The 12238-nt window shown below is 41.6% G+C and overlaps 1 protein-coding gene across 4 annotated transcripts in view; it reads right to left on the minus strand.

Annotated features, from left to right (window-relative positions):
* adgrb3 (adhesion G protein-coupled receptor B3) overlaps nucleotides 1-12238 on the minus strand; it is a 113831-nt gene that overhangs the window by 1692 nt on the left and 99901 nt on the right. For 2 of the 4 annotated variants that reach the window (XM_056436100.1, XM_056436104.1), the window contains 11 exons: nucleotides 9577-9727; nucleotides 7738-7807; nucleotides 7288-7354; nucleotides 5955-6058; nucleotides 5541-5639; nucleotides 5009-5180; nucleotides 4621-4716; nucleotides 3717-3756; nucleotides 1683-2362; nucleotides 1512-1547; nucleotides 557-661 (listed from right to left, as the gene is read on the minus strand). In XM_056436100.1, the coding sequence (XP_056292075.1) occupies nucleotides 557-661; nucleotides 1512-1547; nucleotides 1683-2362; nucleotides 3717-3756; nucleotides 4621-4716; nucleotides 5009-5180; nucleotides 5541-5639; nucleotides 5955-6058; nucleotides 7288-7354; nucleotides 7738-7807; nucleotides 9577-9727 (1620 nt within the window). The remainder of the gene's footprint in view (nucleotides 1-556; nucleotides 662-1511; nucleotides 1548-1682; nucleotides 2363-3716; nucleotides 3757-4620; nucleotides 4717-5008; nucleotides 5181-5540; nucleotides 5640-5954; nucleotides 6059-7287; nucleotides 7355-7737; nucleotides 7808-9576; nucleotides 9728-12238) is intronic. The other 2 variants (XM_056436102.1, XM_056436103.1) reach the window with 2 other exon arrangements.

The raw sequence follows: 12238 nt of genomic DNA on the forward strand, positions 1-12238 counted from the left end.
CAGCTCCAGCCAGGTGTGGAGACAGATGGCAGGACCTTTGACCAAAAGCACGGTCAGGAAGAATTATCATAATTCTCCAGACTTCTACATGCAAAATGACTAAGAAGAAAAAAGATTCCCCCCACACAGTTGCAGTAAGAGAACAGTGAATTTAAGGTAATATTTGTCTTGATGTTGAGAGGTTAAATAATCTGCCATGCATTAATGGAAAAATGATGGGGTTGCTAAGTAGATAAATGTGCATATAAATAAACGTGCATTCATGGCCTTGCATTGGAATGGATGCACTCTATTGCAACAAGATTACCAGAGGTCTTTCTTCCCTGAAACTGCCCCCCCCCACCCCCCCCCCCCCCCCCCCCCGCCAGCTGCCGCCTGGTTCACTGCGAATAGGAAGTTTTACTTCCACATAAATAATTTTGCTACATATTGTAACCGCTCATTTGCACAATCACACATTACAGTATGTGCCCTACACCAGATATCTAATTAGGGTATTTTGACGTTGCTATAATTAATTGGCTGACCGTCACCCCCCTGGTTTCCTGTTACTCACCATGGTGCCCATATTTGGTATGTCTCGAAATCGGTCCAGGGTTTGAAATTTCTGATTCAGTTCCTGGAACAGGTCCATGTGTCTTTTCCTGGTGTGCATGACTTTCTGCAATGGCAAGGGTTTTGTCTTTGGTATTGACAGCCAATAATGGAAATGCATCTTCCTTTTCAACCCCCTTCAACTCTGATTGATTTGTTAGCGGCATGGCAGTTTACGTATAGGCCAGGTTTGAAACAAATCTATCGGTCTCTGCATATATAAAAGTGACTGCCAAAATGAAGGAAACTCCAAGATAATTAAAGTAAGGGTGATAGGACGCTGAAAGCTTCAACTATTTTAGTTTGCAATGTCTGGAGTCTCTAAATTAAACATAATTCTTCTGTGACAAATTGACTCATTTACAGTTTTGTTTGCGTAAGGAAAATTCTTAAACTCAAACCGTGGCACAAAACTTTAAATTTAGTGGTCGGTGTGCATCCAAGCTGAAACTAAATGCACGCTAGGCCAAAATCGCTGCCAGAAGCCTTATATTTCCTTTACTTTGAAAGTGTGTACAATACATATGCAGAAATGCCTGATTTAATAATGCAAAGGAAAAGCTAAAACCTGCCAAATATAATCAAGCCAATATAATCTTTGTTGAAATCAGTGGTAAAATTTGACATGAAATGGCAAATGACTTAGAAAGCATAAATTTTTTGAAAATCAACAGAGCTAATGGATGGAGGAGATGGAGGAGGACAAAATATAGATGAGAACTGTCGCCCTGTTTGTCAGTTGACAGCCTTGCAGCACAGCATGTCAATAAATCTTGTTGAGTCTGTAACTCCAATAAGCTTAAGAGCCACAACAAGTACGAGGAAATCAAATGACAAACACAACAGCAACAAATGGCTTTTGTCCGCAATTAAGCTAGATGCATGTGCTATATCGTAATAATCTTTTCTTTACGTACCTCAAAGTCCAGGTCAGAATATCGTGACTTTCTTCTCTGTGAATATAGAACATGAAGGTATTGAGTTAATACGCATTGCTTTAAGAAGATATGTACATTCATAATAGATGTGTGTTTATGTGAAGGTGTTTGTTGCAGCTCTTTCTCCTCTGAGCTCCGTCCACTATGTACCTCCAAGGAGCTCATAGATGTTGTAGACCCTGTCTCACTCCTTGAAAGCCCCGCGGATTCCTCCATCTCAGCCAGGAAGTTCTTCACAGCCGTGCGAGGTTCGAAGGGCAGGTTCTGCATCTGCTCGGGAGCACTAGGATACTGCTGCTCCAGGTTCACATTCATGTGGTCCAAGCCTGATGGGCTGATTTTGAAGTCCGGACTCATCTTGTAATGCATCAGCCTCTCGTGTGGCAGCGTATCCATAGTGATGTTCATCTTGCTGTCCTCTTTCAGGAGGGTGGACATATTGCCCGACCCGGACACCGCCGCTCCAGAGCCACGGGGCATGACTATGTAGTCTGTCTCCATCATATGGGCCTGCAACGAGTGGCCTTCCATGTCATGGCCCACCATGTCATGGTCACTCTGGCGCATGGCGTCGTCGGTGCACAGGTAAACAGTGCGGCGCATGTCGGCGTTGCCGTCAGCCATGCACTGCTCTTTCAGATCACCGCCTCCCATCTGCATGTGCAGAGCTGAAGGCTGCTGGATATTCACTTTGGAGATGATGTTGCCAGGCAACGTAGAGTAGTTCAGGCCCTCGGGGATCTTCTCATCCTCCTCATCGTTGAGGGAAATGCGGGAGAGGGTGCCTGTTATGGTGGCGGCGCGACAAGAGCCCATGTCTTTGTGGAGTGCTGCAGGACAGAGTGATACAAGGATTAGTTGTAATGTGTCAGTAAAAAAAACTAGTGTCACAGTTTGTCTGTCATTATCCAACATATGACCATATCACTTATCAAAGGATTTGGTGCTGCAGAGGGAAAACGGTAATGGCAAGACAAATACCCGTGCACATGCTTTGAGTGTGACGTTACACCAAAGTGCAAAGAGACATGACAGCAGGTGTCTCTGGAGGATGGAGTAGTGAATACAGTCCTCGGGTTACATTATGTTCTCGGGTTCACAGCATATAGCATCCACATCCAAGTGTAGGGATGCTTAACCTTGTAATGCACCAAATGTTGTAAAAGAAACCGCAGCCATCGATTCAGAAATAACTTGTGGTTAAAAGAACACCCTGTCCTCCCCACTGAGCATTTACATCTCTGCCTCATGAATCAGTGTGAATTATGTTGTCTGTTCACAACAGGCTTGCATGGAGATTACAACACAAACGATCTAACCCCTGCCTTTTTTTGAGTCTCATAAAAGCTCAGTGTGGACATTGGGGAAAACAGTCTGAGTCTGGTTTTCACTTTACTAGTATATTCATAAGGGTGACTGCAGAATATTACTTCTGCTGCTCACAATAATCCATTTTAAACTCTGCAAGCCCGGAAAATAATCTTTAAAAAGCATCTCTCTTCGACCGCAGCGCTACTTTGGTCTGAATCTGGTCATGATTTATAGATGACACCTGTCTGCATTGCCTTTTTGAATCGGGTATGTCCACTTTAGGTTTACAAGAATGTACAGCGTGATGTAATGTGGGTCAGAAGAGCCCAACAGCCCTTTTTGCCTTTTAACACGCCGTGTTTCAGAGAGCTCTTGGTTATTCCCTGCAGATCCATTTAGGACGTGTTCTTCATTGGTTTGGAAAGGATGGGAGAAAGATGAGGCTCCAGGCCCGTGTTAGCTGCCAACACTAGTTACATGCATTCTCCTAATAATATCCTCCCATAAGCGAGGAAGAAAATCCTCAAAAAATGAGACACCATAGCACATGCACATCTATCCTATGACAGCGTCAACATATTATTGCAAAACGTCATTCAGTAGTGCGGCTGCCTGAAGATGGGAAAAGCTGCTGTTATTCATATTTATTGCAGCAAAGACAAAAGTGAATATCCAAGTGCTCTCTTTATACTGTTTTGTTCTCAGATTAAAGTCAGTGTTTGATAACTGTGAAAAAAACTCCTGCGGGGATTGTTGGTTGTTATGTAACATCAGCTATTTTTTACCATCTAACCTCTTTTGGGACTTTTTATTTTGCATGCATGCATGCAAGTCAAGGAGAATCGTGTTAATAAGATACACTCTGTTTGTTACCTGATCGGCAGGCGATGTCCACATCTTTCTCGAAGTCCGTCTGCAGGCAGAGGAGGGTCAAATGGTCAATATGATGACAAACAAAGCCTTTTGTTCTGAAAAGTTTGCATGTTTACAACACAAGAGGTATCCCTGTGTAAAAGCCAGCTGCAAGACTGGGATCAATGATGTATATATATATATATATTTTTTTTTCTTTTCTTTTCTTCAAAATGCTTTAAAAAAAGGCAAAGCAATCATTGTTTTCTCTGCACCATCTTAACAATATATCAATAATACATTTATGGAAAAGCAGCTGGGAAGTATTTTGTGCTGGCTGCTAATGACTGTATTGAACCAGGAGGCCTTGACACCATTCTGCTATAATGAAAACTATTTCACTTCGAGCTGCGTTTGAATACTAATGGCAGATCATTGCTATGATTTGCCAGTAGCGTTGTGGTGCGAGATGAGGAGGACTGGTGTCCCATTTCAAAGATCAGGCTGGGAACAGCCCTCTATTACCCTGAGACAGGAAATGAGAGGGGTGCATGGCAAACATGGACAGGGAGTTCAATCAAATGGAAATAAAGAATTGGGCTTCAGGCCTAAAAAAAAACAAAGGCAACTACTGTCATTTATCAAAGGGCCAAGTGTCTACCCTGCATGTAATTGCAGCTTTGCAAAAGCCTTATGTGTAAAGGAATAAACCTATGGGAAACAATGCCTCATGTCTTTTGAGCCATATCAAACTCAATAATAATACATTAAAAAACAGCATTAAGAGCACAAGTTAAATTAAGGTCAATGGAGAACAAGGTGGTTTGTATATGTATTATAAATAGCCAGAGGACTTTGTGTCTTCTTAAATTATATAGGATCTAATGGCTACAGATAATAGTGGGTAACTACCACTGGTGCCTACCATTATCTGAGCATGCCCATTAGGGAAGGTTCCCGTTGCGTCACCACTGATTGGGTCTTGGCAGTTTCTGAGCCGACATCTGAAAGCATCTTGGACCTAAAGACAGGGGGAATCAGGTATTAATCATGTCCACCAAACTGCATATCACGTGTTTCGAAAAAAATAAGCCCTTGAGAGGTAATTAATGCTTTTGTTTTAAGATATGTTCCTCCCTCAAGTCTGCCTAAGATTCAGTATTTAACTTGTCTATTTGTTGTTGTTATAACTTAGATTTGTTCATGTGGTTGAGTTATTAGCAAGATTACAGTGAACAAGAGCAGTGCGGATTGCATCCCCATGTAAACAAAGATCATTGATGAAAGAAAGATGACTTCAAATGAACCGTTACCTCTCTCCGTAGGACACAGTGCACCATTACAATGACAAAACCCTGCAGTGAGTCGAAGACAGCAAAGAGGATCTGAAAGAGGATGGAGCGCTTGTCTGTCATCGCGAGCACCGCAGACATCCAGGTCAAAGCCAGCAGAGGGAGGACGACACAAGAACTCCACAGGGACGCCCTGAGAGAAGGAAGGGAGGATTGTGGAGAGGAAATAAAAGCAAGACGATTGGTGTAGACAACACGATAACATCTGGAGTGAAAAGTGGCATTTCCATCCGGGCCTTTTTTTACTCCAGGGCTTTACGTGCATGCTCGTAGTAAAGTAAGCATACTGTAAAAAAACAAAACATGTAACATTGCACGTTTGCAGTCGAAGACATTCCCATACTCGAGCTCCGATGGACTGTGGATGGAATTGAAACATCTGTTTACGCTGCAGTGGACTGCAAGGTCTAGATTGTAGCGGTGGACACGCTGTACATGCAGAGACTCCTTGAAGCAGCTTCTCATTGATTCAGAGACACTGACGGGCACTTACATTGCATTGCTAGCTGTAGTTGCTGATAAAGCAGTTGTTGATACAACACCACATTTGGCACACTTGAGAGTTAATCCTGTATGTGGCTCACTCATCTGTCTGTGGGACATAGAGACAACAGCATGACAAACAATGCTAACAGCCACTACCCCGACTTGAGATTCTACCCCTCCTTATTAGTTACAGCAGACGCAGCCAATGTGTGGGCGTTTTAATGATTTTCATCTTGGACTGATTCTGCCAAAGAAATACGCAGCTGTGTCGTTCCCGGGAGAGAGCTGACCCCTTTATGTTCATGCCTTTTATGCAGCAAGTCTACATCTCCAAGTGTGTGCAAAATAAAATCTAAACATGTTTGTATTTTTGCATGAGGTTAAGAAGAAAGAATGTTTAGAAGAAAAAAGAGGTACTAACAAGGACGTGCTGTCATACCCTGCTCGATGCTTCAGCTTCTTGTCCAGTATGCCATCTCTGGACACTAGTTTATTAAACACCAAGATACCGATCACCATGTTGACCTGTCAATAAAAAGGAACAGGTACATTAGCTTTTCAATAAATCTACTGCAACAAGATCATTTAAAAAAGCAAAGGTATATATACATCTCCTATCTAGACATTCAACTTGCCAAGCTAATAATTTGACGTCATTATCTGCGCCTGCATTGAGCTTTGACATCTAACTTGTATTATTTGCTCATCTCTGTGACAGTTCAGCCAATAGATGAGGCATGCCTCGGATAGTCAGCCCAGCTCAACAGCCAAAAGAAAAAAATGTTTGTCTTCTCAAAGGCACCTTCTCCTATTATTAGCAGCATCACGTCGGCCAATAGAAAACATTCAGATTTATAGCAGCTGGGTAGAATTTTACAATATTTAACTATCTCCGCTAACTCTAGCTGAAATAATGAGCTTTTTAAGTATTTATACAAATACATTTGGGGAATGTTTTCATTCAACCAGCTTTGTGTCAGTGTGAGATCTCAGGATGATGTCACAATATCAATGCAGTGATAACAGCAGCATGGTGTTCATTCTCACTGCAGAGGGTCGTTTCTGCCATTTCTGCTTGTGTTCCTCTAAGGTTCATCGCAAACGGAAACGACAGTACAGCACGACTTCAAGTCTCGGTGCATCTGAAGCTCAAACTGAGACATTTAGTCGCTTAAAAAAATAAGTAATCTAAAATCACTTTATTTCTAATCCCACCAGAGATGTTTGACAATGAAAGAAGGACTCAGTCTCCACTGTTCTCTGTCCCTTTAACACAGTCTTGGTGATTTGCATAATCACATTCTTTGGGTAATTTCCTCTTTACAACAATGTAAATATGAGATGATTAAAATAACCCGGTATATTAGATTTTGAACAAATATAATGCATACACATTTTATAACCTCACAGCTCCATGGTGCACCATTATGGTAAGTGAAAGGGAATTGCTTGAGCACATTGCCTGATGGGACTCTCATTACTTTGACTTTAAAAGCAGAGTGTGTTCCTCCTGTTAGGCATTATCACAGCAACATTTCGAGTTTTAACAATTTGCACCACACTGATACTGTATCGTCACCGATAATACATTATGGATTGTGTGTGTTAATATTGGATTGTATTATTATACGTACCTGTTTTTTTAGAGTAGTAGCTTAGTTTATTATTTGCATTTCCTTTATTGTAACTCTACACGTTCGTTATATTATCAGCATGTAAAAGTTCAAAGTGGACATCTGATGACTGCAACATACCAGAACAACAGCAGCTGCAGGTCCAACAAAGGCATACAGGAGCCCACCCTCCAAAGACAGCCAGCAGCTGCAGGGGAAGCAGGAAAAAACAGTGAAATCCGACCAAGAAGTTAATGGCGCACACAGCATACAATTGTATTTCTCTCAATTGTCAGTGGAGAAGTGCCATATGCTGTAACTCTACTTCCAAAGTTTCACAGGGTGATAAAATGCTAAGGAGATTTTAAGCAGTGTTTATGCGTTTGGTATCCAGCTGGGATACAACTCACACAAAAGCAGGGTCCCGCTGTGCTATTTTTAAATTTGATTCGGTTCGGGAGACTGTGTTTACGGCACTATTTAGGATAAGTAATCCACTGCAGGAGCACGTCATCATTACTCTTAAGTGTTACCGTGAACCTACAGCACCTGCACTGAATAATGAATATCGACAGAAGAAGAAAGACTTACTATAGAGGTGTCCCATAGCCTTTTGTTTTGGTGAATCCCATTGAAATAGCAACCACTAAAGCTGGTAATCCTGAAAAAGAGAAAACAATAAATAGTTATTCGAGAAGTCCTTGTACTTGTCAGAACTTAGAGCACAAATCCACTTCATTCAGAAGAAGTCAGCCTCTTTGCCCTGCAGCCACTTAACAAAGTGCAGCGAGACTCACTCCATTAGAAGCTACGGTATGAGGCTATACAATCCTATGAGCGTATATGATCAATTATATGATTTTCAATATTTCAATCAACATGCTGTACTGAATTCCATTACGCAGCAGAAGAGTACAGACTGTACTGTGCTTTGTCAAAATGGCAGCGCAGCATCGAGTCCAGAAAACCACCCAGTGAAATGTCATCACTCTACTGTAAGAATTTCCCCTGCCCTCCACACCACTTATATGAAGGTATTTTATTAATTGTTTTTGCTGTATGGCTCCTCATTATAGATTGGTGCAATATATTTGGTCCTTACTACTGTGTGCTTAGAATATTAACGCGTGTCCTCTCAGAGCAGCGCAGGCAGGTGCTATTGATGTAATCAGTTTCCTGGCAGCACAAGGCGAAGACCCCGTGGCCATCCAGTGCCTCTCTGCAGTGCTGAAGAGCTAAAGAGTGCCGAGTGTACACAAGCATGTCATGAATCACCGTGGAGGCAACAGCCTGGTGGAGACGCCGCACATCAAACAGGCTGCACGAGGAGACAACAGGTACCGTGTGCTGCACGTCACTTTGGGAATCAGTTTTTAAATGAATTTGTCTTCCGTTTTAATTCACGTGGTCACCTATAGAGAAGATTATAACTATTTTATTTCAAGTTGTGTATGTAAAAATGAAATGGTCTTCATATTATGCATTGCATTTTTATTGTCACACAACAAGACATAGGTTGCATTATTTCTCATCAAACTGTCTGTTATGGCGTTTTTGACAGATCCATGTGTTTGGAGAACAGCCTTTATCCATTTTTGTTGTTGTTGCAGCAAGCAGTGGCACTGCAATGACTAAGAGAGCCTTGTTTGTTGCTAGGTAACAAGAAGAATGAGTGTGGGCTCTTTCATAATCAAACAGATGTTTTAAAGGAGAGATTTCTAGCAGTCTGTATGAAAGAAGCCTTTGGACATGATTCAGACTGATATTTATCAAATGAAGAAAAAAATTAATTATTTCAGATTTTGATAAAGATATGTTTTACTTACTGACTTACTCACTGACATATATGTACACACATTTCTTTTCTTCTTTTGATAGGATATTCAAGTGCAGGGAATACAGCGTGGGAGGCAGGAGAAAGGTTGTTATCTGATACCCAGAATGATTAAAATGTGTTGCAATATAGATAATAAATACACTATTGATGTCAACATGTATTTCATGTGTGATACAACCTAATATTACAATTGATTGAACATAATACTTTGGAAAGCAAACAGCAGTGTATATCAATTCCCCACAATGTACCTTTGCAAATGTATTCTGCTGCAGTGTAAACTCTCATCTCATGCCCTCGTTATCAGACATAAGGTCATTGCAACCTGCTGTGGGAGAACCGCACCAGTCTGTCTCCCCCCACTGCTTAAGGCCGGTCCATTTAGCTGTCCCTCAAAAAGCTTGACTGGAGCATAAAGGCATCACGACATTGAGCCTGATATTATGAGGATCTGACTGCCCCACAGATAGGATGGAAAAAGACACACAGATACTTGGAAAGACACCTTGGCCAGAGACCGTGAGAGAAAATGGCAGCTACGAGGGATGATGGCAGATAATGAAGAAGTTTAGAGGAACATGCTGCTTGCTTACCCCAGCCCAGACACAGAAAGCGCTTGCGTATTAGCCTGGTCCGAACCTTTCCCGTCACTGCCATGTAGGACTGCCAGGCCTCTGTGAGAACCCAGCAGAAGGATGCCAGGAAGAAGAAGTGCAGAAAGGCTGTCGTCATGATGCAGACACCCTAGTGACACAAGGGGAAGACACGGTCAGAAAGAGATACAGACAAGGACTGTGGGTTCAAATGGCTTCCTATTTATATAGAAATGCGGCTTTCTGTCCTAGAAAAAGCTTTAAAACGGCTATAAATACGTTGTTGTCACACGATAGTGTTAGAGAGCAAATATAAACTCAGACTCCAACAGATTTCTGCCATTCGATCACATTGATATTTCTTTATGCATTTGCCGGTCTAGACCGTCCAATGAAGTACCATCCGGTGCAGTGAATGAAACAAAGAGTCAGTTTAAACTATAGCAACAGAGGTGGCAATTGTAGTAAAGATCTGAGCCGGGCTCGCTGACACGTGGCTGAGCCTTCCTCTACACTAGCCCTCATTAGTATGCGGGGGATCCAACCTGGAGGTCAACTGTTTTACACCGAGCGGAAGGGAAGACACCACAACACTGCTTAAATGATACAGCAGATTACATTCAGGGTTGACAATGTAGAAGCACTTTTCAGCTTCATAAACTCGTCCATCTTTGTTCCATCTCGAAATGCGATTGTTTAGAAGAGGATTAGAAATAAAGGAGTATCCTGGAGAATCTTGTCATTGCACACTGACATTTGTGAGCGAGGAGAGATTAGGCTTCTTTTCTTTGTCCGGCGCAGATTTTTTGCAGTGTGATGCGGTGAATTGAATTGAATTGATAATCTGAGCAATGCCGCACAAAGAGGGAAAGCCTGAAGTGTATCACATCATCCCAGGGCGTCCACACCATACTGTGAGCTCTACCATACACTGTACATCCCCACTGAGGAAACCACACTCAATCCATCCTTCCCCTGCGGTGTTCATGGGGTTCACACAAGACACTAATCCTGCATTACCTCAGGTGTGAGAGAAGGGGAATTGTGTTTACCTACAGCTACTAGGGATATCAGTTACCTAGACTTACATGTTTATCAAAGTGCATGCAATGCATTCAAGTGCTGTATGAGTTGAATGTCATGATGCAATATTCCCACATGTCTTTAATACTGAAATAGTCAAGTTCTAAGAACATCTGTGTTTAACAAGTAGTCTATAACATAGATTGGCCTTGCTAACATTGATAGGGTACCTTAATAAATATATACTTTAAGTGGCAACAACACAAAACAGGAACAATAATGTCCCGCTAAACAAAAACCTAACTGTCTGTGACGCATGATAACATATCGAGGATTCTTCAAGGTCAAAATGCACTAATTCCACCATTGGCCAGACCTAGACCTGGGTCTGTTTTGGCTGGTATTTACAAGTTTCATAAGAATATTGTTCAATGCTTAAATTAACGTCCCATAGGTAACAGAAACCAACGTACGTCGGGGACACTTGAGAACTGCTAATGTTGCAGAGATGAAAATATCAAAGCAACCTATCAAAATAAAGCATGACGCTCCTGTGACTCATTGCCACCTGCGATGTGATAGTTCAAGGTGCGTCCAGCTGCTTTTGTAGAAAGCATACATACATTCTGTGCTATAAAGATTTTGTCGAATACGCTTTGAATAATAATAAAGACATATAATATACTTCTGGGTTGTTTCTACCTTTCCGTATAGATTAATTAATCAACTGTAGTTAGTATATATGGTTATTAATGGGTAAATATGAATCACCAGTGTAAAGACATCCTATATGGAGGTGAAAACTGATTTTTAAATGAAAGGGAACATGTGTGGGTCTGTCATACTGCAGCTACACTGCCTGTTGATGCACAGCTAATTCTGGTGTTGCTGTTGCTCCAAGGTGCTGAAAATAGAGCCTGCCTTGTTTGCTGGAAACAGGTCATATGCATATGATTCACGGTTCACTCTGCTGCTTATATCATCCAGCCTCATTAATCCTCAAATCAGAAAACTGTGCATTTGAAAAGAGAGAAAAGCACATAGTGAGGACATTATGATCAAACCAGATTGACATACGTAGTCATAGAAAAACAAGGCTGGAACCTAGAGTTTGCACTGCCCTTTGGAAAGGAAAATGCCTGGAGATGTTCGGCACACTGTGTCAGTATCCATGGAAACAGAGGAACTGAGGAAGGGACCACATTAAAACCTTGCAGAGCTGATAGACATGAAGGTAAGGGGGGGAGCTGACGCTTATTACTTCAAGCCAGATAGATAATAGCAGTTTAAGGTCAGGGCAGAACATTTTAAGAATATCACAGAGTGGCCTGACTAAACTCTGAAGAAAGGTTCTGGGTTGAGGCTTGACACTCCATGTAAAATACACTGAAAGCCTAATTGCCTTGAACTGTTGCACACTTTGCTTTATAATGCAATGACAGGCTAATGAAAGTGAAAAGGAGCAGTGGCATGTTATTGAAGCGAAGCATTAAAAGTGATTTCAGGCTGAGAACAATACCCTGTTTCATAATTGGATTGAACTAATGTTGACATGGTGATTCAATTATTTTCCTCAGGGATCCAGGCATTTTCATTTGCCAATCACAATTTATTATTTTATAATGTACGGATTAGTTAA

This window comes from Pseudoliparis swirei, chromosome 17 (genome assembly GCF_029220125.1).
Source record: "Pseudoliparis swirei isolate HS2019 ecotype Mariana Trench chromosome 17, NWPU_hadal_v1, whole genome shotgun sequence".
Taxonomy (NCBI): domain Eukaryota; kingdom Metazoa; phylum Chordata; class Actinopteri; order Perciformes; family Liparidae; genus Pseudoliparis; species Pseudoliparis swirei.